This window comes from Pteropus medius, unplaced genomic scaffold (assembly GCF_902729225.1).
Source record: "Pteropus medius unplaced genomic scaffold, Ma_sr-lr_union100, whole genome shotgun sequence".
NCBI classification, from domain to species: Eukaryota; Metazoa; Chordata; class Mammalia; order Chiroptera; family Pteropodidae; genus Pteropus; species Pteropus medius.
Genome location: NW_024349803.1, coordinates 1,362,533 through 1,390,405, shown reverse-complemented (window position 1 = coordinate 1,390,405; position 27,873 = coordinate 1,362,533). Strand labels below are relative to the sequence as shown.

The window sequence follows — 27,873 nt, the reverse complement described above, 5'->3', positions numbered from 1 at the left end:
CCAGCAATGCACTAGGGTTCCAATTTCTTTACATCCTTGCCAGCACTTGTTACTGTCCAGCTTTTTGAGTATAGCCACACTAAGTGTGTGTAAAGTAGTATCTCACTGTGGTTTTGATTTACACTTTCTGAAAGGATAATGAGGTGTTTATTGGCCATTTGTATATCTTTGGAGAAATGTCTATTGAAATCTTTTGTCCATTTTTTAATTGAACTATTTCTCTTTTTATTATTGAGTTGTAAGAATTTTTTGTAATCCTTTTGACTTCCTTTTTCCAGCTTTATTAATAAAATAAAATTTTAATTGATAAATAAAAAAAATTGTAATTGACAAATAAAATTGTACTATATTTAAAGTTTACAACATGATAACTTGATAAACGTGTATATTGTGAAAGGATTCTCATCATCAAGGTAACACATCCATCACCTCACATATTTACCTTTTTATTTTTTTGATGAGAACACATAAGTTCTATACTTTTAGCAAATTTTAATTATACTATGCAGTATTATTTACTATAGTTACCATGTTATACATTAGATCTTCCCACCTTATTCATCTTATAATTGAAAGTTTGTACCCTTTATTAACCTCTCTCTATTGCACCTTCCCACTAGCCCCAGGATACTACCATTCTACTCTCTGTTCTATGAGTTTGACTTTTTTCTTTTTAGATTCCACATATAAGTGGTACCATATAGTATTTTTCTTTCTCTGTTTGACTTATTTCACTTAGCATAGTGTCCTCCAAGTTCATCCATGTTGTTGAAAGTGTCAGGATTTCCTTTTTTTTTAAGCTGAATAATATTCCACATTTTTTTATCCATTCATCCATTAACAGACACTTCGGTTATTTTCATACCTTGGCTACTGTAAATAATGCTATAATGAGCATGGGAGTGCAGATATCTTTTGGAAGATTTTGTTTCCTTCACATATAAACCCAGAACTGGGATTGCTTGATCACGTGTGAGTTCTAGTTTTAATTTCTTTAGGAACCTCCGTACTGTTTTTCATTGTGGCTGTACCAGCTTACATTCCCACGAGCAGTGTACAAGGCTTCCCTTTTCTGCACATCCTTGCACGGCATTTGTTATTTCTTGCCTTTTGGTCATAGAGATCCTAACAAGTTTGCATTTCCCTAATGACGAGTGATGTCAAGAACCTTTTGTGTAGATATCTGTTGGCCATTTTTATGTCTTCTTTCAAAAAATGTCATTCAGGTCTTTTGCCCATTTTTTAATTGAGTTGTGTTTTTTTGCCATTGAGCTGTATGAGTTCCTCACATATTTTGGATATTAACCCCTTATTGGATATGTGGTTTGCAAATATTTTCTCCCATTCCATTGGTCACTTTCTCATTTTGTTGATGGTTCCTTTTACTGTGAAGATGCTTTTTAGTTTTATACAGTTCCACTTGTTTATTTTGTTTTTGTTACTTTTGCTTTTGGTGTTGTCAAATCCCCCCAAAAAAAAATCCTTGCCAAGACCAAATCAAGCTTACTCCCTATGTTTTCTTCTGGTAGATTTGCGGTTTCAGGTCTCACCTTTAAGTCTAACACATTTTGATTTGATTTTTGTGTATGGTGTAAGATAAAGGTCCAGTTTCATTCTTCACTTGTGTTTTCCAACCATTTATTAAAGAGACTATCCTTTTTCCCATTGTATATTCTTGGCCCTTGGTTGAAAATTAATAGACCGTGTATGCATAGGCTTATTTCTGAGCTCTCTATTCTTTTCCATTGGTCTATTTGTCTGTTTTTATGTCAGTACCATATTGTTTGGATACCTGTAGCTTTATGATATAGTTTGAAATCAGGAAGTATGATGCCTTCAGCTTTGTTCTTTTTTCTCAAGATTGCTTTGGCTATTCAGAGTCTTTTGTGGTTCCATATGAATTTTAAGGTTGTTCTATTCCTGTGAAATATTCCATTGGAATTTTGATAGGGATTGCATTGAATCTGTAAATTGCTTGGGGTAGTAAGTGGCAGCCTCAAAAGTCAGAGTGCTAGATGCATGGCCCAAATCCTTTACCCTTCAGGAGGAAGCCAGGCGTTCCTTCCTGTTTGTACGGCACTTTTCCAGGAGTGGGGTATATGGTAAGAGTGTGTCTCAGCCTTTCCCACCCATTCCTATGTGGGTATTTTTTCAGTCACCCAATGTGTAGGAATCACTCAGCTTATTACTGGATTTCTCTCATAAGGAATTTATCTGTGCGTAGCTGTACATTCAGTGTGTCCATGGGAAGAGAGAAATTCAAAAGCCCCCTATGTTGACATTTTGGTCAGGAGTGTCTTCAAGAGTTCTTTATATGTCTAGAATATAAAACCCTTATCAGATTCATGATTTGCAAATATTTTCTCTCATCTGAATTGTCTTTTCACTTTTTTTTTTAATTTACAGTACTTTATTTCATACATCACCTAAAATGTCACATTTTAAGCTCCATTTTAGCCCTGTATTAATTTTTTTTCTTTCTCTTCAGATGTGTTTTTTTAACAGCCTTATTGAGATATATGTAAATTACACATACTTGATGCGTACAATTTTTTGAGTTTTGATATTTTCACTTTCTTGTTGGTGTCCTTTTAAGCACAAAAGCTTTTTGTTTTGATGAATTTCAATTTATCTGTATTTTTATTGCTTGCTTGTGCTGTTACTATCATATCTAAGAAATCATTGCCAAATCCAAGGTCACAAAGATTTGGCCTCTAGGATTGGAAGGGGCATGGTAAAACTCTGTAGCTGGCCAGTAGAGACAGTAGGGAGAGATTGCCCTTACTTGGGACAAGGCAGATTTTTCTGTTGTTTCTCTGCAAAAGAAAAAAAAAAATTAACATTTATTGACCATGACTTCCATGCCCATAACCTCATTTATCCAGCATAGACCTGTGAGTTGTGCTTTGGTGGGAAGAGACGAGGACTCCGAGTAGTAAAGTGACTAGTCAAGGTCACACAATCATTAAGTTGCTGTCTAACTGAGGCCTAAAGCTTTTGACCTTGCTTTTAAGGGTAAGGACTTCTCAGTCTTAATATCATCGCTCCAAGAGAGGGAAGCACTCCACTGAAACCCCCATCAGGGCTCAAGGAATTCACCTTTGATCAGTGGAAGGTCCTCCTTTATGCCAGGCATTCTGGGAGGAAAGCAGAATCCAAGAGAGAGCTTTTCAACCCAAGGTCATCAGTTAGGGGCATCCAGGGGATTTATGTAGTAGGGTAGAAAAGTAGACATCTTTATTTTACTTTGATTTTGGCATTTCCTTTCATTTAGAATGTAGACAAAAACCCATAGTAGTACTTGTAGTAGTACTTAGCAATACTTGTAACTTTGTCACCAGTAGAAATTGCAGATTTTCATATTCTATTACAGTTGCTACCGATACCGTGAAATACCATTTATGTTTCTGACTACTTCAAGATCATGGTAGTTAGTGGACCCACTGTTAGATCTTGTTATTATGCAGTAATAAAGAATTATATATAATGATATCCTAATTCCTTATTTAATGTGACTATAATTTATATGGTAGGTTTCTTTTGTAACTCTTTATATTTTATTATTCTGAGAGGGATCCGTAGCATCACCAGACCATCAAAGCAGTTCACCTCTTTGAGGATAAGTCCAAAGCAAGATCTCAAAGACCCTATTGACCTAATGTCAGAGAGGTTGCCATTATTTTTTCAATAGAATATAGATCAGAAACTGATCCTGTTTTCTTCTATTCTCTTTCCCTAGCAGAGGTCCGGCCCAGTGGAAGACCCATCAACACTGCCCGGGAGCCACCACTCACCCAAGCCTCAGGTATGTATAGTCCAGATCTTTGGTTCAAGACACATGTTGCTTCCTTCACCTAGTTACCCAGAAACATGGACGTGAGTTACTGAGTAACCAATAGAAGGGCATGAAAACTATCTACAGAGTCAAATATATTTCTCCACCCACCTCCCAACCCCAGGCCGACTTCAGGAGGAAGTAAGCCTGAAGGGAGCTAAAATCTCATCTAGAAGAGAGAGCTAAGACCTTCTAAAAACACTTCATTGATTATTACAACCTCTCCTGGCACAGCACCAGCCAGTGTGTGGTCATACAGACACACAGAGCCAGGTCCTGCCCAGGGAGCTTCCTGGAAATGCTTGCATTTTGAGACAAGTATTGATTCTTTCAAAGTGTGATGTCCAGAACTGGATACAGAACTATAGGTGTGCTTGACCAATGCAAAATTATTGTATACTTTCATATCCTTTTTTGAACCCTATAATTTTATTAGTATGTGCATTATACCAGGAAGAAGATGAGATTTGATGTCAAACCCAGTTTGAATTCTATTTTGGTCATTGACCAGCTATGTCCTTGGGAAAATGAGCTTTACTTCTTGAGCTTCAGTTTACCTTTTGGTAATATAGAGATTATAACACTTGCCTTAGAGAATTATTTTAAGAATAAATAACAATTTTAGTAGCTTTTGTGTCTGACATCATGTGATAATACAGTCTGCAACATTAGATCATTTAACCCCCACAAGAATGCTGATGAGGTAGGTAGGATGGCTCCCATTTACAGAACTACAGGTGTGGACTGCAGGGGAGGAAGTTAAGGCTCCTGCACTTGATCAAATAACTGATACATTACAGCCAAGGTGAGAATGCTGATCGGTCTTATTTCATTAGCCCATGTCCTATCTGCCACATGATGCTGACTTATTGGTTTTCTCTTCTCTTTTTGCCTTTCTCTACCTTTTCAACCTCTTCCCTTTTTTTCTCTTTCTCTCTCTTCTTTCTAGTTCCCTCTCCCTCTCCCTTTCTTATTTGCTCTCACTTTTTTTTCTTATCCACCTCCTCGCTCTTTCCCTCCATCCATCCACCCTGAGACACAGGAAGATCACAAGAAGGCCAGAACAATCCACCATCCTCCCCCATATTAGAGGTTCTGGAAAATAATCTCAGTGACTGAACTGGCATCAGTCCTCAGGTGGCCTCAATTTAACCAACGCACATGAAATTCCCTCTCACCTCTGTTTCTCAATTCCTCTAGTTCCTGGAGATGTTTTTGCCAAGAATTCCCTATGGAAAGGGGCCTATGAGTACCAGGGGAAGAAGCAGCCAGCCATGCTCAGAGTGACTGGCTTCCAGATTGTCAACAGCAAGGTCAATGCCACCATGATTGACCATAGCGGCGTGGAGTTGCACTTGGCTGGTAAGGAACAGGCCACTTCTATGAAAGCTGGAGGCACTTGTGGGGGTGGTTAGAATGGATGGGTACCTGCCCTTTGCCAGGATGAGTCTACTGTCACTGCACTGTACTGTCTTATGAGGCTCAGACTTGTCTGGTGGGCAGAGGGAAGAGGAAGTGCCTGCTTCTCTTTGTTTATATGATAAACGTGCCAGGGACTAAAGGGAAATGGCTAGATGACAAATGTGAATAACTTGAACATACAAAGGACTCTGAAAAATGAAAAGAGACTTCTATCCCTAAAACCAAACTAAAAACAGAGTTAGAGAACTCAGAAGCCAAAGTACAGGCGGTCAACAAACAAGAGAAACATATTTTTATCAGTAGTCAGCAAAAATCAAGATAAACACAAAATGTCATTTTCCACTTTCCCAGCAAGATTTTTTTTTTTAAGTGATGAACTGAAGTGCTGGTCAAGGTCCAGTGAAGGCATCGATGCAGCTCTGGTCAGAGTAGAAAATAGTACAGTTCTAGGAAACAATTCAGCAACTTGTATCAAGATCCTTTGAAAATAATTAGACTCATTAATTACACTTCTAAGACTTTTTATCCTAAGAAATAATTATGGAGGGGGCCAAATATTTATAATTAAAGAAAGCTCACATTACAGGGCTATTTATATTACATAAAAACTGGAAGTAGAAAATTGTCTAAAAACATAGAAATGGATATATTAATTATAGTACATCTGCCAGATAAAGTACGATGCCAATTTTGGAAGAAATACACTCACTATAATGTAATGCATTTAAAACGTGACTCTAGTTTTTAAAAGAAAAATTATATTCGTAAGAAAGGAAATTGCAGGTAATTACACAAAAATGTTAACGGTGGATATTTCTTAAAGAGACTTCTATCCCTAAAACCAAACTAAAAACAGAGTTAGAGAACTCAGAAGCCAAAGTACAGGCGGTCAACAAACAAGAGAAACATTTTTATCAGTAGTCAGCAAAAATCAAGATAAACACAAAATGTGAGATCGGGAGTGATTTTTTTTTTTCTTCGCTCATCTCTGCATTTTCCAAAATTTCCCCAATTTTCAGTCTTTCTATAATCAGAAAAACTAAGTATCATAGAAAACAAGTGTTTATTGAATAGATGGATAAATAAATGAATGTGTGAGTGAACGAACGTACACATTAACACACAGCCTCACATACAGTCATATCTATTCATTCGTATACACACACACAAGCACAACGTAATGTTCAGCTCACTCATTCACCCTAAGACATTCACATACTCCTGTGTACATCCCTCATGCAGTCCTGTACCCACTAAATTATAAGTATGTCCATGCATTAACCGATACATTGACATGTACAAAACCATATCCGCTTTACTCTCACATACGCATGTGTAACCAGGGTCACAGTCACAGATTAACACAGATGCACATTCCTGCATAGACACAGAGTCAGCCTACACAAACTCACCAGCAGCACTAGACCTGCCTGCTTATGGTTATGCATGGAGTGTTTATGTCAACATCTACACGTGAAATTCCACGTGAGCACTCACTCTCACATACCCACAAATTTAGGTTTTAAAATTTCCCCAGCTCTTTCAAGTGTACCCTCTGAACTTTCTCTTTCCAGGAATTTACAAGAAAGAAGATTTCCATCTCCTGCTCCAGGTTTATCAGATCACAGGGCCTGTGGAGGTCTTCGTGAATAAGTTCAAAGACGATCACTGGGCTTTAGATGGACATGTAAGTTCAGCAAAATCTAGCTCAGTCCTTGACCTCTCCACGGCCTTGCCCCATCCCCATTCCCAGATCACTGGCAGGGAAAAGGAGAGAAGAAGAGGGTGGAAACTCCTAGGATCCACATGGAAACTTGGGAGGAGTTTGTCTATAGGGCCAGGACTGGGAGCAAAGGATTCATCTGCTGGTGAAGTGAGCAAAGGAAAAGATAGAAAGAGCCGGGAGGCCCAGATTCTAGAAGGTCAGTGCATCTGAGCAAGAGGGAGTAGGTTCTGATGTTAGAGCCAAAGGCACAGGATTGGAAGTCAGCAGTGTACGAGTGAATTCAAGCAAGTTGAAGGTCGTGGTTTGTTTGGTGGTAGGAGCAGGGTGAAGGTAGTGAGTTCCAGACGACAACTTTGAACATCTACTCACATTTGAGGAAGTGGATTGTGGGTGATTCAGCACAGTTCAAGAGACCAAGACATGGGAGAAAGAATACAACTTCCTTACATTCCCTTGTGAGAAAGACGTGTTACATTCTAGGGCATCCTTGAATTGGAAACAGGGTCCCCAGTGATGCTCCTCTGCCCATACCCTCTGATTTCATAGGTAGCAAAGTTGAGCATAGTGTCACCTATCGTATCCTCAGCTTCCTTGTCTTGGATTGCTGAAGCTAGAAGAGAAAAATGGAAAAGAGGAAGAAGTCATGGTGGCTGGAGTAGCAGAGAACTAAGGAGTCAGGATGCATCCTCCTGGATAAGACCCGCTGGTGGAGGACTGTGGTTTTAGTGACTTTGCTGTATAAATACACAAAGAGAAGCAAGTGGCTTCTACAAGGGCTGACACAGACAGTTAGTTCCTTGGTATTCTCTAGAGCAGCAGTCCCCAACCTTTTTGGCACCGAGGACCAGTGCTCCTATGAGAATCTAATGCCCGATGATCTGAGAGGGAGCTGAGGCGGCGATGCTAGAGCTGGGAAGCGGCTGCAAATGCTGATGAAGCTTTACTGGCTCGCCTGCCACTCACCTCCAGCTGTGTGGCCTGGTTCCTAACAGGCCATGACCGATACCAGTCCGTGGCCCGGGGGTTGAGGACCCCTGTTCTAGAGTATCGTATGGACCCCTCAGGTATCCAAGTCTGGCTGGCTTTGATAGTAGTAGTGCAAAAGCTTGCAAGTATAACAGATTCTACCATGCTGGGAGGACTATGAGATGTGAGAGGACAAGGGTCAAATTTGGGAGATGGAGCTAGGAGTGCAGACCAGGGGCTAGAGGAGAATGGAGCTCTGGAGGACCAGGAGCAGCTGGAGCAACAGCCTCTGATGACAGCCAACCATCAGGCCCAGCCAGGGTGTGTTTGAAGGAATGCGGGGAGGTCATTCCCAGAGCACTATAGACAGAGGCCTCCACCCCGCAGATGGAGCATGAGTTGGAAGGTACAGCAGTAGCACAAGCATCCTCAGAGCATGTTCTCAGCTGAGCAGTCTACAACCTGCATGTTTGAGTGTCTGTGTCTGTACCACGAGCATCATGGAAGCAAGTGGCAGAGGAAGCAAGGAGGAGTTATGTCCCCAGCTACCCACCCCCTAAAGAAAATTAATAGCTATTAGAACTGCGAACGAACTCTCCAAAGTGCATTAAATCCACTAGGTACATTTTAATCATACTTTGGTTTGTTCTGTGGTGCTCTAAAAGTCAGTTTTTCATCAGAGTAATAATAGCTGACACTTATCTAGGGCCTCTTAAGTATTCTGTTTTATCTATATTATCTCATTTCATATTCACAGCAACCCTAAGACATAGGTACTATTATTATTCTTGTTTTACAAATGAGAAACTGAGGCACAGATGGATTAAGTAATTTGACCAGTAGGAAATAAAGTTGTCTCCCTGCCTCCTACAAGCAGGTGGTGTCCTTGCCCCGACCCCAGCATGTCAGGGCTGTGGGCAGGCAGGTGGAACCAGCATGTCTGGCAACACATACCTATGAGTGTGCTTCTGGCCTGGCTGGCAGGACTTCCAGCTCCTTCTAGCATGCCTCCCCGCCTACTCTCTCTGCTCTCCACCATCACAGGTCTCCTCGGAGTCCTCCGGAGGCACCTTCATCTACCAAGGCTCCGTCAAGGGCCACGGCTTTGGGCAGTTCGGCTTTCAAAGACTTGGTAACTAGGATTTGTCTCCCGCAAGTATGAGCTCATGGGGGTGGAGGAGAAACCTGTATAATGGAGTGGAGGGCAGGGGATCAGTGAAGTTCAACGGTCAAAGGTGGAGGTTCTGAACCTTTTTCTGGATCAGGGACACCTTTGAAATTCTGATAAAAGTTAAGGAAGGTCCCTCCAGAAATAAGCACACTATATAATGCACTCGACCTTTGCCAGGTTCACACTCAGCCCTGGAGTGGAGAGCCTCAGCTTAGGGGACGGTGGGTCTCAGATACAGCCCCCCACAGCACTATCCAGCCAGCTCCCAGGTATCACCCAGACATCCCGGGGTATTAAGACATGGGCTCTCACGGGTGCCCCGATCTTTCCTCTCCGCACATCCTGGAGGCTGGTATTACGGTCCTCATCCTCACTGTGCAGATGAGGAAACTGAGCATCAGGGAGGCTGCCCTCACCCGCTCTTCCCAGCATCTTTACCCTGAATGCTTCACATCATCAGTGCCCAGCATCCCCACTCCACAGATTGGCCTTGACCCTGAGCCTTTGGGTTCCAAGCCTCAGGCTCTAATGGAGGAAGGGTCCTGTTTTCTTGGAAGCAGTGCACAGGGATACAAGAGGCAGTCATGGTGCTTGAGAGCCAGCTCTGTATACCCCGGTGCTGACATCGCCAGTCTCCAGGGGCCCCTTCCTGCCAAGGCATTACGTTTTGTCGCAGCTCTGACCTTCATAAAGCTTCTCCTTGTCTTAAGCAGAAATCCTCTGCCCTGTCAGGCCCACTCCTGCCCACTCTTCCCCCAGAGCCCTTCTCAGCTCTGCCCTCGTGAGCTGTACACAGTAAGACCCTCTTCCATGCAGCAGCCCTCCAAATACTTGAAGACAGTTCCTTGGCCCTTCAGCCTAAAACACAAGAGAGACCTCAGGGACCCTAAGTTCTCATGTTGGCTTCACAGCTGACTCCCTGTCTCCTGAGGCAGACTCTCCCCTCTCTGAGCCTTGTGGGGGGAAGGGCAAGCAAAGGAGGGCAGCCCCTCCAGAGGCAGAAGCTTTAGTGCGCCCCCTCCCACCTCCACCAGAGCAGGTGCACATTCATCCATTTTATGTTTTGACTTTCTTGTAAAGTTTCATCCGATAAAAGCTTTCTATGGCCAAAAGAAGTTTTGAAACTTCTAAAGGACTGCATACTTTTAAGAATTATCCTGCGACAGTTTCATGTTCTCTGGCAGATTGGCTTCCCCAGGACTGAGCACTGACCTGTGTACGTGATCCGACCAGTATACATGGGCCCCTTCTTCCGGGGAGTGTCTGAGTGTGTGTGGAAGGCAGGTGGGTGGGCTGTGGGCACAGAGGCCTCTCCCAGCTGCTCCGGAGAAAGTAACATCCCAAGCCGCAGCCACAGTTCCCAACAGTGACAGCTGGGGGCTGTACCTTCAGACTGTGTCTCAGTGACCTGAGGTTTATGCTTTGGGACTTGCAGACCTCAGGCTGCTGGAGTCAGACCCCGAGTCCATCGGCCGCCACTTCGCTTCCAACAGCAGCTCGGTGGCAGCCGCAATCCTGGTGCCTTTCATCGCCCTCATCATTGCAGGCTTTGTGCTCTATCTCTACAAGCACAGGTACCGTGAAGGAAGGGGAAACGGGGCCTGGGAGGGTGACAAGACGGGTGCCAGGCCCTGTCCCCTACTCTAACCCACCCAGATCCTTCCTGGCTCAGGAGAGCTGTAACCTTCTGAAAGGAAGAAAGAACCTCCCTCTCCCTCTGCCCCTGTAGACTCCTGAGTCTCCTCTATGTCTCAGTCACTCTCTCTTAACCCCAGGAGAAGACCCAAAGTTCCATTCAATGGTTACGCTGGCCACGAGAACACAAACGTTCGGGCCACATTTGAGAACCCAATGTACGACCGCAACATCCAGCCCACAGACATCATGGCCACCGAGGCAGAGTTCACAGTCAGCACGGTGTGTACAGCGGTATAGCCACCAGGCCTGGCTGCCACCACCACCGCCACCGAGAGCCCCGCCTCCAGCAGCCGGTGAGAAGGGTGTATGGGAGGCGGACGTGGACCTGTGCCCGCATGTTTTAACATGCCAGATTGTTCTGAGGTTTCATCTTTATGCACCATCTTTACTTTTTCTTATCTTTCTCTACTCAGAACTCTTATAATAAGAGAGCAAAACAGAAAAAGTAAAATCTCTGACAGCATAAATCAGGCTTTATAGGTGATCAGTAATGACTCTGAACTTGAAGTTGCAGAAAAATTGAATAGTAGAGGAGAGAAACAAGAATGCCCCATGGCCTGCACACACACCCACCCCACCCCAGGTTTGGGGCTCCCCTGGGTCCCAGGTGCCTGTGTGCATGATGTCCCAGCTCTGCGTCATCTGGAGTTGGTGGCTCCCGAGAGAGGCAGCTCTCAGCGCTGCCCCTCACCAGCATCTAGGGCCTTGGAACCTGCCACCTGGCCCACAGGGACCCTCTGACCACCTCCAATCTGCCCAGCTCTGGAGCACAGAGAGGGTGCTGCTTGGCCCAGGAAGTGAGTATGTAAAAACCACCTTCAGCAGACACACGTACATTTAAAACGAGTGATGAGGTGATCACTTCAAATGATGCCTAACAAGAACAGCTGAAATTAAAATAAAAATGCCACGTCAGGAAGTCATCGAGGCCTGTGGGATTCGTGAGTAAGGCACAAGGGGGCAGGGCTGCGTTATGACTTTCATGGACCCTTCCTCCATTAAAATATATATATGAAAAGTAATACTTTAAAACTGTCATTATAAAGATGAATATAATTCAGTCTGGATTCATTATTACATGTCCAATATTCTTTTTTTTTTTTTTTCCCCCAAAAGAAACTAAAATTAAAACATTTTCCTGGACTCCTAAAAGCGTGGTGGCCTCTAGGCCCTGGGTCTCCAACCAGGGAAAAAGACAACATCCGGAAAATATATGTGTGGCTGCATGTAAGGAGGGGTCCCTGCACCCCACCCTCAGTTTAGGAAGATTAAAACTCGAAGATAAGGATCAAAGCAACTCTTTAATTCTTTCCCCCCTTTATTTCTTCTTTGCTTTCCTGTTGCTTTTTTTTTGCTCCCCTCCGGACCCCGCCCACTGCCTTTCTTGTATGACAAACGCTGGTGTGATCTGTCTGTTCCCAGTTCTCCAGGGGACAGGAAGTACGCTACCCTGAGCGCAGTGCCCAGTGCCCATCTTCGTCTGTCCCTCTGCCCGTGTCTGCTACTGCTGGGACTTGGGCCCTCGCCCTGCCGCCATCTGCACCCACCCACCTGGAGAGGACTCCCACTGTGCTCTGCCTTGGGGCAGTCAAGAAAGAGGGGCTGCAGACCGAGGAAGGAAGCTTATGGATTTAAAATAACAGAGCGCGTTGTGGATATGTGTGTGTGTCTATGGGCCAGAGCATATATGCCCATGCACACACACACATACACACACACACACACACACACCTCTTCTTCATTCAATTCTAAGGAAGAGACTATAGAAGCTTAAAAAAGAGAAATGGATGTGAAAGATGCCCTATTCCCTGCTCCCCACAAACACAAAGAAGAGGTGAAGAGGAGGAGGCACCAACAGCACTGCAGCCAACACGCTCCACTCTGTTCTGTTTGTCAGGATTCAGTGAATGATGCATCTGAGGTGGTCAGTATGCAGACACCAGCCCTCTGCAAATGAATGGTCCCATCTGCAGAATGACAGCAAAGATTACCCAAGGGCAGAAAAATATCTTCAGAAATAGATTGGAAACCAGTTTATTTTTTTCCAACATAATTTTATTGCATTTTAAACCCAGTGAATTAAAAAGTCATTCTGGGCCTCAGGCAGCACCGGAAAAACAGGACGGATAAGAGGAGTTAAAGGCAGGAATCTGGCCAGGAGCCCAAGGTCAAGTCTGTCAGTCAACTGACGAAAAAGAGAAACAAGTCTGTGGGCCAGACAGGGCCACCAAGTCTGCAGGCATCGGGAGGTGCTGGAAAGGATGGGAGAACAAGCCTACCCCAGTGTCCAAAAAATAATGGCTGTATATATCAAGTTTCTTTTTCTCTGTGCCTGACACTGTAGCTGTATCATTTCTAGACCTGCAGTACCCCAAAACATAAGAATTATTATTCCAATTTTATAGATGAGAAAACAGAAGCCCAGAAAGGTGAAGAGGTATAAGCCACAGTTAGTAAGTGTGGGGACAGGATGCAAACCCAGATGGCTCTGACTCCAGAGTCCACTCCCTGGGTGCCAGAAACCCAGGTGTACAAGGGACACCAAAGCTGGAGAACAGTAGGTGCATCTCTACAGTAGAACTGTGGCCAGGGCTGGTGGGCCAAGCAGGGAATACATATGTCCTCTCTGGGTTCTGTTCTTTCTACCTGGGGAATATCAGGGCAAGGACCCAGTACCTGGCTCCTGGAGCTGGTGCTGGCCCCTTGGGTCCCAACAGCCCCTCGGCACAGCAGACAAAGGACCTGGGAGCTCCTGGATCAAAAAAAGGGAGTGGATGAAAGTCACATTCTCTCCAGCTCCCTGCAAGTGGATTTATTTTGAGTTTCATTATGCTTGGGTCGTTAATGAATTCTACATAAGTATTGTGGGAAGCTAACAAGTTTAAGAATTAAGCTATGACATTTAGAACCCCTTTCTCTATCCTTGGGAAGGTCCCCATGGGCTTAAGCACATGTACATGTACGACATGCTGGCCTCTGATGTTCATATCACATGTTGAAATGACAAATAGAAATGCATGGGCCTTAAATGGCAGGGACACCTGGTTCTTAGGCAAATTCTGGCTTGGAACAATGCCATGGGGACTAGCAAAGACAGGGACCCAGCACAGCCCATCACTGCTCTGGGTCACAGCATCCCTGGAAACAAATGCAGGGAGCTCTCTGGCTGCTCCCATCCCCCTTCTTATACTCCTCTCAAACCAACCAGTGGACTCCTTCTCCGGCCCTGCCTCTGCCCATCTCCTGTGTCCCCTTGTGAAGTCCCAGGAGACGCCCCAGGAGCACATGCTGGTGCAGCACCCAGCACTCTGCCGTGCATCGTCCTTCCCACCTCTGGCATTTTTCTCTCCACCTCCAGAGGTTTGGAAGGGACCAGGGCAGACTGGGCCCTTCACCCACCATTCATACCACATACCCATCACCATCCCATAAGGGGAAAAAAAAGTAAAAAACAAAAAAATCTTTTGTACAGAGATATATTTTTATTATACAAAGTTTGTACAGTACCAAAAAGAAAGGGGAAAAAAAGGTGTAAATTTTTTTTCATTATCGTAGGTAAACGGTAGTGGAAGCCTTTTTTGTAAATGTAATAAAATGTATAAATATGGTTTTCAGAAGACATCAAGTGCTGTAAATATGTAATCTACACATCTTCTTGGCTTGTCTGCAGTATATACATTTAATTTATCTGTCTCTGTATATGAGGCTTCCCCCTGGGGTCCTGCATTATGGTACTTTCCTGAATTTGAGAGCAATTTTAAATTTTTTGAATTCAAATAAAATATAAATTTTTGCATTTGTTTTCTTACATTTTTATGTCCTTTTTTATGGCAAGGGACGAGTGTTTGTTGGGAAAAGGGAGGAAAGACATATTTTGGGCTAAAAGCCATCAGTGGAAATGTAGAAATCTCTTAAACTGCTTTGTGTTGCCTCTGCTGTATGTTGGGAACTCCCAGCAAAAATAATAGTGGAAGCACCATATACAAAAATTAACTCTAAGTGGATCAACTACCTAAACATAAGACCTAACACTGTAAAACTCTTACAAGAAAACACAAGAGAAAAGCTTTATGACATTAGATCTGGCAATGATTTATTGGATATGACACCAAAAGTACAAGCAAGAAAAAGAAATATAGATAAATTAGAAGTCATTCAAAATTTAAAACTTCTGTGCATCAAAGGACACAGCAGTGAAAAGGCAACCTATGGAATGGGAGAAAATATTTGCAAATAATATCTAACAAAAGATTAATATCCAGAATAGATAAGAACTCCTATAACTCAACAGCAAAAAACAACCCTGTTAAAAAGTAGGCAAAGGACTTGAACAGACATTTCTTCAAAGAAGATATACAAATGGCCAATGAGCACAATGAGAAATGCTCAGCATCAATGATCATTAAGGAAATTCAAATCAAAACCACAGGGAGATAACCTCTCATACCCATTAGAATAGTTACTATCAAAAAAAAGTGTTTGTAAAAATATAGAGAAATTGTAATCCTTGTGCACTGTTGGTGGGAATGTAAAATGGTGTGGCCACTATGGAAAACAGGATGAAGGTTCCTCGAAAAATTAAAAATAGAATTTTATATATATGATCTAACAATTCCTCTTCAGAGTATCCAAAAGTGAAAGCAGTGAAAGCAAAGAGGTATCTGCACACCCATGTTCATAGCATTACTTACAATAGCCAAGAAGTAGAAGCAGCCCAAATGTCAATTGATGGATGGATAAACAAAATGTGGTATATACATAAATGCAATATTATTCAGTCTTAAAAAAGGAAGAAAATTCTGATGCATGCTGCAACATGGATGAACTTTGAGAACATTATATTAAGTGAAATAAACCATTCGCAACAGAAAAATATTAGGCGATTCCACTTATATGAAGTATCTAGAGTAGTCACACTCACAGAAACAAAAAGTAAAACAGTAATATGACAGATCTGAAAACATCGCCATTATATCATTAAACGTAATTAGGTTTAATTCAGCTTTTAAAAGCAAAAGATTTTCAGCTTAGCTCACAAAGTAGAACTCAACCCTGCGCTGAGTTTAGGAATGCAAGAGGCGTACCTAAAACAAAATGATTCAAAACAGCTCAAAAAGGAATAGGCATATGTTCTGCATAATTCAAGACATTTATACATCCTGGAAAACAAGACCTTTAGCAGGGGAGGAGAGGAGAGCGGATCTCTCATACTCATACTTTGGTGCCAGATATGGCCATGTTGGGGGTCCCAGGGCCAAGTGGACAGACTATTACCAAATGCATGGCTTGGAGCTAAGGTAAAGAAACTTACTAGCTACAGTCATTGTTGTTAGTTTTCCAAAGGGAAGAATCATAAACAACAGAGGAATAGGCAAAAGAGCCCCAGGTGTATGCAAACAAGAAACTAGGGATCACCATCTTGGTATCAGACAAGTGCAAATTTAGGCCCAAAGCCATTAAGCAAGACAAAGAAGGGCACTTTATAACATTACAATAGTAATTACCTAGTCACCAAATAAGAAGCAGCCACTTTCATAAAGCAGAAACTAGGAGATACAAAGAGAAATAGAAACACACCAATAATAGGAGCTTGAACTCGCCACTAAGTCCACAATGTCAAAGTAACAAACAACAATTAAGATTGTAGAAGACCTAAACAAAACAATCATAAGGAAGTTTTTATGAATATGTGTCAAACGCTGCAACCCAATGTTAGATAATATATTTCCTTTCGAAGCAGACATGACACATTCATGCAAATATTCCTCCTCCTATGGAAGAACTCTTAAAAAGTGGGGGACTGTGCGTGTAATAAGCAAATAGTCCAAAACTATGAAAAGAAAGATATGCAAAGACTCTTAAATATATGAAAAGGTACTCAGTTTCACTCCTTGCTGATACCATTTTTTACCTATTAGATCAGCATAAATGTAAAACCTAGACAACACACTGTTGACAAAGATGTGGGGGAAACTGGCATTCTCAGGTACTGCTGGCCCAACTCTCATGGAGGAGACTATGACACTATATAACAAAATTATTTACCATTGACCCAGTAATCCTACCTGTAGGAATTTTTCTGAAGATATACTTCCTCAAACATGAAATAACGTATGAACTAGGTTACTCACAGCAGCTTTATTTATAAAAGCAAAAGACTGGAAACCACTTCAGTGTATATCAATAGAAGACATGTAAACTATAGTAAATGTATGCAATAAAATATTATACGGCTGTTAAAAAAAAAAAAGCAATGAAGAAGCTCCCAAGAGCAAATGTGGAATAATTCTCAAGATAAACTATATGAAAAACACTATGTGGAGAAGTGTATGTTTCTGGATTCTTTGTATAATAAAGAAGGGGACTAAATTTATTTCATTCAAAGCAAAATGAAATAAATACACTTTATGGAGTTAGAATAGTCACAAGAGAGGAACTATTATAAATGATTTTCAAAATATAGTAATTTAACTGTATATCCCTAGCAGGATACAACTAAAGACAAAAAGAATTGCAAAAGTTAACTGTTTTCAGAAATCATATTGATAGTGATAAGTGGACACTTTATTCGGATACTGTTTTGTGTATTTTGAGAAAAAGCATATGAATTATTTTGTTAGTGTCATTGGGAACCTGGATTTTTCTCAAAGAAGAAAGATTTATGTATTAGATGAAGTTAAGTCCTGAACTTGAATTGGAAATATCGCTATGATCTTATGATGTATTCTATCTTTAAAATACGTGTACATGTATATGCATGTACATACATATGTATGTATTTTCTAGCTCTGTCTACTGAAAAGGCCTAGAGATAATGAAAAATCCAATTGCACTGAGCATGACAAATCCCCAGATTGAGGTTTCTAAAAATTATTTTTTCAATAGAAGGAACCAAGGCTCTTTGGAGAAATAGCTGATTCCAGGTCTGGGGCAGGAAATATATAAAATAAACATGGAAAACAAGAAAGCTGTCAAAGACTATTTGTTTCATGTCAAAAGAAGTCAAGAGCCAACTTCAAAAGGCTCTCACTGGACAAAATATGAGACAATTTGAGCATCAATGGTAATAATAAATAATAAAGGCAATGAGAGGGAATGATAAATATGTTTGAATCCATGAGTTCATAGTAACATTTTTTAAAAACTTATTGGTAATCTATGTATGCTGCTAAGAATCACCTCATTATTTTGATAATCAGTGAATACGAGGCAAGGAAGCAAGCATTTATCCTGCTTTTGATATATGAAATGTATTTCAGAGTAACCAAATAGTCAAGGAGGGGACTTTTCTCTTGATAGAAATATTCTAGCTAGTAAATGAAAAGAGAAAGAATTGAAGTATCACCATTTTAAACCCCCATGAAAATAAATCCTGCCAATGATTATTAATGACTGCTAATATCATAAAAAGAGTCAACCCGACATGCGTGACTTCTGATGGTAGTACACAACACACCTATGAAATAGTCCTGTAAAAAACATCTAATCTGAATCCGATCAAACCTCTTGGTCTAAATGCCAATTTATAGGTAATAAAGATGACAGAGAAACTGTTCCGATGATATCATAGGGGTGCAACTGACAATACACAGACTCTGGAAAACTCCTCAGCAAAAATGACGTAATCCTAAATCTGCTGGCATCATATGACCTTATCTGAATCCTGACTCCATCAAATTGTTCTTAAATTTTTGAGACAATCCATAAAATATGAACATTAATGAATATATTAATAAATAATTTTTAAATTTTAGGTGTGATAAGGGTATTATGGATATGTTTATTGTCAAAGGCACATTATCTTTTGGATATATACACTGAGGTTTTTATGGATGAAATGATATGGCGTTTCGGATTTACTTCCAAGTAATCTCTAGAAGAAGTGAGTAACAATATACATAAAACAAGAACAGCTATGAGTTGATAATTATTGAAGCTGGACATCTATTATTCTTTCTACTTTTGTATGTTTAACATTTTTTTATAACAAGAATCTTTTGTAAAAAAGAAAGGCAAATAATTTATATACATATTTGCTTTTCTTGCAAAAAATGCAGAAAGTATTAACTATCATCACCTCTGAGTGAGAATGGGGTGAAAGGATAGGAATGGGAGCAAAAACCTTGAGTATATCTCTTTTTTATAGAATTTTTAACTTTTATACCATATAAATTTTTATATTCAAATATTTAAAAATTGAAAGGTTTTTTCAAATCCTTAAATTGAATACAAACAGCAACGAATGACCTAAAACTTTATCAAAATGATAGCAACCAGCACAGAGAGAAAATAACTACTTTAAGTCACTTTTGAACACACAACTCTGACTTAGTGATATCTAGTCTAATGATAAGGACTGCAAAGAAATCTTAAACGTTACTTAGTTTCTTGTTAATAGTAATATTAGTATCGTAATTTTGAAGTAATTTTATGTATATTATATGATAAAACAGTTCAATGTTAATGTTAATTAGCACCAAAATGTTATCTGTAAAAGAGATATAAATATACAATAAAATAGGTTAATAAAAATCACATATTAAATTTGAGTTAGAAATATTAACATGAATTCATGAAATTTAAAATACATATTTATTTCCTAAAACCATCCATTGAAAGCATCCAAAAGCAATGATACCCAAGTAGCAAAGCAACGATCACAATAAACATCCAGCTCTTAGCTTCTTTTCCCTCTTTTTTTTTTAAGCTATGGGAATATAACCCCAAATAACTTTTCTTTCACTTTTTTTAATTAAGATATAATTGGCATGTAACATTATATATTAGTTTCAGGTATACAACACAACGATTCGATATTGGATCACTACAATAAATCTAGTTAACATCCATCGCCACACACAGTTATAAACTTTTTCTTGTGATGAGAACTTTTAAGATCTACTCTCTTAGCAACTTTCAAAGATACGGTACAGTATTATTAACTATAGTCACCATGCTGTCCATTACATCCCTAGGACTCATTTATTTTAGAACTGGAAGCCAGTTCTTGGTTTCTGAATACCATTCCCCATTAAGAGGAACCAGAGCTTCTTCAAGAAATGATTGATTGCACATCTGGGACAAATTAAACACAAGCTGGGCCTGGGATATCTTGTCATGACCAAAAACAAGGAAGCTCTCAGAGACTGTGGACTGACTATTAGAGGATATCATTATCAGCCTCTAAATTAACTGTTAGAAACTTTTCAAAATAAAAAGTTGAGAGCAAAAAAATCAGACCTACACTATTTTACAGAGGAATTTCACCAAACCATCAAAGAACACATAATCCCTGCTGTATACCAATTATTCCAAAGAAAAGAAAAAGAAGGAAACTCCCTCAAACCCACAAAATATGAAAAATAAATAAATCCTTCCAACGAAAAACCAAATGAACCTAATAACACATCACATTGGCAAGTAATTATTTCAAATTACTGTTGACACAGTACCCTGCCTCTGCATCTCTGGTGGGGTCTGTTCAAAGAACAAAAGACAGTAGGGATGAGGTGGATTTTAGAAGCCTGACAAGGACTCTAGACCCCTTGCTTTTATCTCACAGAAGTGTAAATACTTTTAAATTTTATGATACATTTATGCTGAGCCGTATATAAAAATCACAAAAGAATACTATAAAAATCTATAATTCCGGCATACTACAGATTCTTTCAGAGCATTTTGACGCCCACACACACTTTTGTAACATGTGTCAGCTAACAATTTCTTGTAGGTATTTTTACATGCAGTTGTGTATATGTAATTTTTTCCCCACATTTTAAACGGCTGCTTAGTTTTCTGTTGCCTGCTGGCGCTATCATTTGTACCGCATTTCCCTTTATTGGACATTTTCATTATAAAATGTTTGTCATCATATCGCTGCCATGAACCAATTCATAGAATGATTGTTGGATGTTGTTTAGGACCTAATTGACCATGAATTTATTATGATACCACTCTTTCCGATAATGTTTTTCTTTCAGCAAAATTCAAAAGCATGAACATCAGATAGTAGAGAGGTTGCATTATTGGATTCTTAAATGATTGAGATTATGCCAGGCAGATGTAACAAAAGACAGCAGGAAGAAATGCAAAGATAATTGGTAAGAATGCTTGAAAATCTGAATTTTGGCACCTAAGCTAGGTAGGAAGGGATATGAAGACAGGAAGGAGGTGATGGATAGAGGAAAGAAGGGGCCAGAGACCAAAGGTCCTTAGGTATATTTCTCTCAGCTGCAAGAAAGAGGAATCCTCACTCAAATTGACTTAACAAGAAAATGCATTAGCTCACATCACAAAGTCCAGTGGCTGAGTGAGCTTTGGCTTAGCCAGTATCTCCAGCTCCATTTCTTCTGGATTCCCTCGGCTGTGCTCTGGGTGTGGCTGTGGCTACACGCTGGCTGTTCTCAAGGTACTAAAATTCAGAAACTAATTCCCTAGTCCCACCCCCAACCTGTTATTTCATCTCAGTGGCACAAATTGAGTCATCCATTTCTGATCATCCAATCCCTGCCATCATGGGAACGTCATCACTGATTAGCTGATTGTGTTCCTACTTGGCCAAAGAGAATGGGATTACCTTTGGATAAAGCGGGCGGGAGTCTGGAACTGGTAATAGAAGCCCGAAGGCACATGGGCTTCATGGGAGGTACTAATTACCTAACCAAAAATCGCAGTACTCTTAAGGGGGCCTACCAGCAGTGTCCATCACAGACGCTAAGAAATAAACATGTAATAAGAGACTGGGCTGAGCATTATGAAAAAACAAAAACGGAGTAGGGATTAGGCTCTGCCTTTTTGTGACTTTTAAATTGAGACCTGAAAAATAACTGGGAGTTAGGTCATGAATGCAGGGGAGACTAATCCAGGAAGTGGGAACTGCATGTGCCGAGGTCACATCCCTTGACTTACCATTACAGGTGCATGATTTTGCACTTGCCTTCTGTCACACACTGTTCCCCCTGCTTTCCGATAGTTCAGTCTGTTGGAGGAACTGAAATGAGACCAAAGCGGCTGAAGTATGGGAAAGAAGGAATAATGTGTGACGGAAGACAAGGGCAGAATCATGCACCTGTAATAGGAAGCTAAGTGATGTGACCTAATTTACATTGTAAGAAAATAATGTGCAACTTTTGGGATTTGGGTTGAAGAGGGCCAAAAGTAGGAATACTAGTTAGGCAGCAGCTGTAGTCAACCAGGTGGGGGTGATGGTAGCCAGGATGAAGGCAGCAGCAATGGGAATGGAGAGAAATGGGAGGATTCAAGATGTCTTTTGGAGATTTATCTCATATGACTTGATTGATTGATATAGAGGCAAAAGAGAGAGAAGATTCAAGGGAGAATCTAAATGTCTGGCCTGAGCAACTGGATGGATGATGATACACTTGACTGGGATGAAAAAGAAAAGGATGGAGGAGTAGAGAGCCAGCTTAGCGGGGAAGTCAGTATAGACTTGCTGAGCCCCAGAGGAGATGCCAAGCAATTAGTTATGCAAATCTGGAGCTCAGGAGAGAGATTAGTGTCTGGATTACTCAGATCGATGATATGAAAGGTTGTGGGTTTAGGACAAATGTGGCTGAGCTGGAGTGGTGGAGGCAGCCGTGAGATCAAAGGCTGCATGGCCCTCTTATGGATGGCTGAGTCGCCTGGGGTGATAACAAGAGCTGGAGTGTAGAGGAAGATGCTGGCCACGGGAGGAAGTCTGTGATGAATGCAGGAACATGTCCAGGAGGTGGGGGCTCACAATGACGGGGAGAGGCAACACAGGTGAATGAGACTAGCATCAAAGGAGCTGGCTTCCAAAGGACCTAAGGATTAGGAGTGCGGGCCCTGGAGCCAAACTCCCAGAGTTGTAATCTGGGCTTTCCCACATAATAAGCTGTGTGACCTGAGACAAGTTATGTACCTGAGCTTCTGTGGCCTGCGAACAGGGCTGATCACAACAACATCCCCTGCATCTGTGGCAAGGCTGAAATTAGATCATCCATAGTCCTTAGCAGAGTACCTGTCCCTCAGATACTTAATGTGAGTCTTTATAGCTACTAGCTCTCAATTACTGGCCACGAATAAGGGAGGAATCACATGAATAAGGGAGGAAAAGGAGTAACGATGTGGAGGCAGCAGCAAGGAGTGAGTTCAGCAGCCCTGCCTCCCCACTAAGAGGGACTTGGTTCCTGAGCAGGTGAGCAGCCTCTGTCTGAGCGGGCTGCCAGGGGCAGGGTCCTCTGGAGAAAGGCAGGCTTCAAAAATCTTGGTTACTATGGAGTCCAGGCAATAGGAGGATGGAACAGAGGAAGGCTATAGAATAATGACTCACGCAGCCCACCCTCCATTTCTAACTTGGGAACCATGAAGAAGCTGCCTCCTGTTTCCCTGCTTCACTTCCCCCTCCACCTGTTCCAATTCCTGATCTCCCCTCTTCAGTTCTGCCTGCCCATCCTCCACCTCACTCACTGGACACCCATGACAGCTGATCCCTATCTCCTCCTTTACCCTTCCGATCTCCCAGTCTTAGCCGCCTCCTCCCTCCCCTGCCTGTCCCTTTGCTCCTTCTCTTCCCTTTTCTGTTTCTCCGCCCTTCCATCCACCCACCATCCTTTCTGCCTTGCCCGCTTCTCCTCTCTCAATCCTTCCTTTGCCCCTGACCTGGCTCCTTCCTCAAGCCTGCTGAGCCCTGTAATTTTCAGGTCTCTCACACCTCCTCTTCAGATCTCAACCCAGATCTCGCCTGGTGATTCCTACTACCTACCCAGGGACTAAGTGCCCCTGCCAGTCAGATTCCTGATTCCGCCCAGAACTTCTGGCAACATAAGCACCTAGTGGTCTATTGATATGTGGGCCAACAGCCAGCCAGCCCCAGGCCACAAGGTATCTCCCTCAGCCAGGGCGTTTCTCCTGGTATTACATTCTTAGTTGTACTAGTCTTGGCCAGCTCTCTGGCTATCTAGATTGATAAGAGTTCTTGTTCCTGCGTGGCTCGACTGGTTAGCCTTAGTGGAATTCGAGATTTGTAAGTGACCTCTGGACCCTGCTATACCTGTGGTCAAACCATGGCTAACAGCAAGAGCATGACAAGGATTCCACGGCCTCTGTCCTGTCTTCCAGGAAGGTAAGCCCTGTGGATCTGGCACTGTTGAAGCAATTTCTAGAAAGAAGTTACATGAAAACATAGAAACAAAGACCCAGAGCTTCTCCTTCAGAGAGACCATGACTCATTTCCTCTCAGATGTCATCTTTGTCCCCAGATGTGCAGAATATTAGTTCATTTTAACCACCTCTATAACTTATACTTGAGATTCTGACTCCTACAGGGAAAAAAATGATTTCCAGTGGATTCTGATCAAAATCATGCCAAACTGAAATCTCTCTCTCCACAATCAGAATTCAAGGATAACAGAATCTATAAGACAGTTTCTTATACCCCATTTGACAAGGATAAAGAACCAAAGTTTATTAGAAAACTTCAACCTTGAGCTACGAAGTCTTGTGGATATCACTAGAAGGTGAATGCATGGAGGAACAAGGGGAAAGAGTCCCCATAAAGACTCTCCAGCTCTCCCCTCCTTCTCAAGTACAAAGTGTGTCAGCTCTCTTCCTGAACTACGAGGCAAATCGGAAGGGTCAGAGAAGAATCAGCCCTTTGGGAATACCTTCCTTTCTTTTCATCCATAATCATCCTTGCGTTATTTGGGTCCCAGATACCTCAATGTGGGGACATATCAAAGTAGATGTATGTAGAAGGCCAGCAGACTGAGGAGCCATCTGTTATGGGCAAAAGGCAAAGACTCGTGGGTTGTGTACATCCATCCACCCATGTCTGCAGAATCATAAAGAACAGTGAAAGGAAGATGCCAGTCCAACACAAGGCATGTAAGCTCTTGGGCCCCGGTCCTCCCTGACAGCCTCACTATGTCTTGTTAATTTCCCCTCCTCCCTTCCTCCAAGCATTTGGTGTAACCAGGAAGATGCCAGAAGAATCCAAAATAAATTTTTTTTTTTGGCAGTTTAATCAGTACAAATTATTTTCAGATCACTTCATCCCAAACAGGATTTGACTAGCTTTAAGAGATGTATATAGAATCATAGGAAATTTTTTAAAAAAAGAAGTGAAAACAAAGTCGGATAAACTGAGGCCAGAGATTGATGCACAAATTGCAAACCATGAAGAGCCTGTTGTTTTTAAGAATTGGACCTTAAATCTCTGAGCCTCCTGGTGGCCAAAATTTAGTCCATTTTTAATTCGATAGCCACTAAGAGGAAAGCAAAATTAATCACAAATATCTAGTTTTCCTAAGATATCAGTTGTTCAAGAAAGGTTCCTGAGATAACACCTGTGTTTTCTCTTTCTCCCAGGATGCCCCAGAGGGATTTAGGGTGACCTATAGCCCAGCTAGCCTCACCTCCTCCATCAATTTCTGGGAACCTTCAGGAGTGGGGTTGGGTTGGAGACCTCACATGTGGTCATGAACAAGGTCTTTCCTTCTAGGCGCTGTCTTATACAGGCATCCCTCTGCTCTGGCCCCCGGGTGAGATTTGCAGAGAGGGTTTCAAAGAAGCTTCTCACCACCATCTCCAGGGCACCCCCTTGACCCACCTCCTGCTGGTCTCCACTGCCTCTAAGTACACAGGAGCTACTCTGTAGTCTATGAATTCCCCAAAACCCTGAAGCTAAGCTGTGTTCTATGGGAGAAGAGGGAGAAGAGCCCTTTTCCCCTTTGTGTCACGTTTGTCACCTGGCACCAAAGGAGGGCTCCCTGAGCCCCAGTGACGCTCAAGAGAGTTCTGTGACAATGGCTCTGTGAGCCCCTGCCTGTGGCGCCTCTCCTTGGGCTCAGATGAGCCTGCAATACTGATCCAGAACCAGCCTTAGAGATAGGCTCCTCTTCTTATTCTTCCTTCCCACAGCCCTCACCCTCTGTGTGGCACAGTTATGGGGTATTTTCCTACAATAAAAATGTGAAAAATAAATGTGACTTTAGGAATGAGTATTATGTGATGGGAGACAATCATCTTCGCTTACGCAGAGAATCACTAACTGTGCCCTGATTTAAAAATTTATGTCTATGTGGATTCCTATTCCATTGTACAGCGAGTCTAGGCAAAATCTCTAATTGGATTTTGCCCTTAACTGATGCTCTTGGTTTAAGTGGCTTAGAAGAAAGCTCTCAGCCTTGAGAAGTGGGAGAAGTAACCGCGCACTGAAAAGAGGGGCCTCTTAAGCTCTCTGCCTCTTCTTCTGAGCAGCACAGGGTGGGGTCTGGGGTATAGGTTCCTTCTGTGGTTCCTGACAGGGACCAGAGATGCAACAGAGGGAAATAAGTTGTCGTTCAGCTGCAACGTAGGGTGACTGAAGTAACAGTGAGGTGAGAAGAATGCGACTTTAACCCCCTAAAATGTGCATTTGGAGGCAATTCCAGATTGACCTAAAATAGGAGGGGGAAATGGTGCTACAGGTATGTTAGTGCTAATAATGTTGGGAGTGTGAAAACAGCCAGGAGAAAGCAGTGCGGAAGACTAAAATGTGTGACCCCAGCCCCCAAGGCCCAGCTTGAACCCCACCTCTCCTGCAAAGCCTTCCCTGACACCCCACTATATGTAGCTCCAGTAGTGGACTGTGGCAGGGACTTAACACTGGTGTTTGCTACTAAGAGGACGAGGGCTAAGGAACATCCAAACGGCGGGTGGGATCAAAATTGAGGTAATGGGATGTTGCACATGACTAATTCTGACTTAGGTACGGCTCCATTCAGATAAAGCCTTCCCAGGCAGCTGGGTAACTGCAGCTCAACTGGAAAACATCGTTAGTCATGTAAGGCTCTCAGGCTGTGTGAAGGAGTATTTGTGAGGCACTGAGTATGTATGTAAATGCACATGCTAAATGGGTGGCCAAAGGCCAAAGACAGCAGCAGGTGGATACGGTAGCTGGAGGGGCCCAGGAGTCATCCAAGCATGGCTGGCTGGCAGGAGTCATCCAAGCATGGCTGGCTGCCAGTTGGGCTCCTAAGAGGAGAGCCCAGGGCAGGAGATGGATCTGGAAGTCATCTGTATCTACACAGTGGTAAAAACATAAATGAAATGGAGTGAACAGAGTGATGAAGAAGCAGGCCTAGGAGAGTCTGGAGCACAAAGACACAGGGCAGCCTGGGTAACGTGAGACCACTTGTGATGCCCACGCTGCCTTCCTTACTTCAGAACTTCTGCACCCCCGTCTCCCAATGGTGTTACTCTTCTCCACGAAGTGACTAAATATAAACTCTCTTCTGCAGCCTGAAGGTGGAGAGCTATTCCCACTGGGGGCCCCGGAACAGGCAGAGAGAACCCAGGGGACTCAGGGGTCCTGACTGCTATGCATTTCACCATGGCAAGACCCCAGGAGCTTCAGGAAGGGGGTTATGGGGAACAATAAGGCTGAGGCAGCCATAACCCTGAGTTCAGCAGCTGAGGCCAAGGGCTAAGAAAAAACTGGACCCCACCTTTCCCTGCCTCTCCCTTCGAGTCTACTGGCTGAGGAGTCTGTGGAATGAGAGTCCTTTTGGTGCCTTTTAGTCACCTCAGAGGAGCCAATGCCCTTCTGGGGCAAAAGGTACAGAAATAAAATAAGGGGATGATGATCCCATGTAACACCCTCCCACAGTGGCATTCAGTGGTTTGGTGTCCCATGACCAGGATCCGGCCTGTGGACACGCAGACTAAGAAACTGTCTGCCCATTCTGCACAAGGAATCTATTCCCAAAGAACTGTTGCATGGTAATGAAGCTCAGGATGTATAAAACCAATGTCAGTTTATTCAAGCAGCAGAGACCTGCTGGAGGATGTCTGAGCACCCTGGCAAAGTGATGGGTAGGGCCCCAAACACGAAAGCCACCTGAAAGAGACTTCTTCCAAAGGTAGACTCATGTAAACAGAGAGGGCGGGTCCACCTGGGCCAAGTTTTCTCTCCTGGCCCACGCTGCCCTCTTTCATGGCTGCACCTACAGTTGAGTTAAGAGAGAGGAGAGATAGGTAATAAACATCAAAACTGACCTCTGGAAACATGAGACACAACCACACTTCCAAGAG

The 27,873-nt window shown here is 42.4% G+C and overlaps 1 protein-coding gene across 4 annotated transcripts in view; it reads left to right on the top strand.

The window, feature by feature from the left end:
* The window catches only part of CSMD2 (CUB and Sushi multiple domains 2), a 545,384-nt gene extending 530,756 nt beyond the window's left edge, over positions 1–14,628 (top strand). For 3 of the 4 annotated variants that reach the window (XM_039837029.1, XM_039837028.1, XM_039837026.1), the window contains 7 exons: positions 3,740–3,805; positions 5,036–5,197; positions 6,832–6,944; positions 8,994–9,081; positions 10,556–10,694; positions 10,896–11,111; positions 12,241–14,628. In XM_039837029.1, coding sequence (XP_039692963.1) covers positions 3,740–3,805; positions 5,036–5,197; positions 6,832–6,944; positions 8,994–9,081; positions 10,556–10,694; positions 10,896–11,055 — 728 coding nt within the window. In that variant the 3' untranslated portion in view covers positions 11,056–11,111; positions 12,241–14,628. The remainder of the gene's footprint in view (positions 1–3,739; positions 3,806–5,035; positions 5,198–6,831; positions 6,945–8,993; positions 9,082–10,555; positions 10,695–10,895; positions 11,112–12,240) is intronic. The other variant, XM_039837027.1, reaches the window with a different exon arrangement.
* The last annotated feature ends 13,245 nt before the right edge of the window (positions 14,629–27,873 follow it).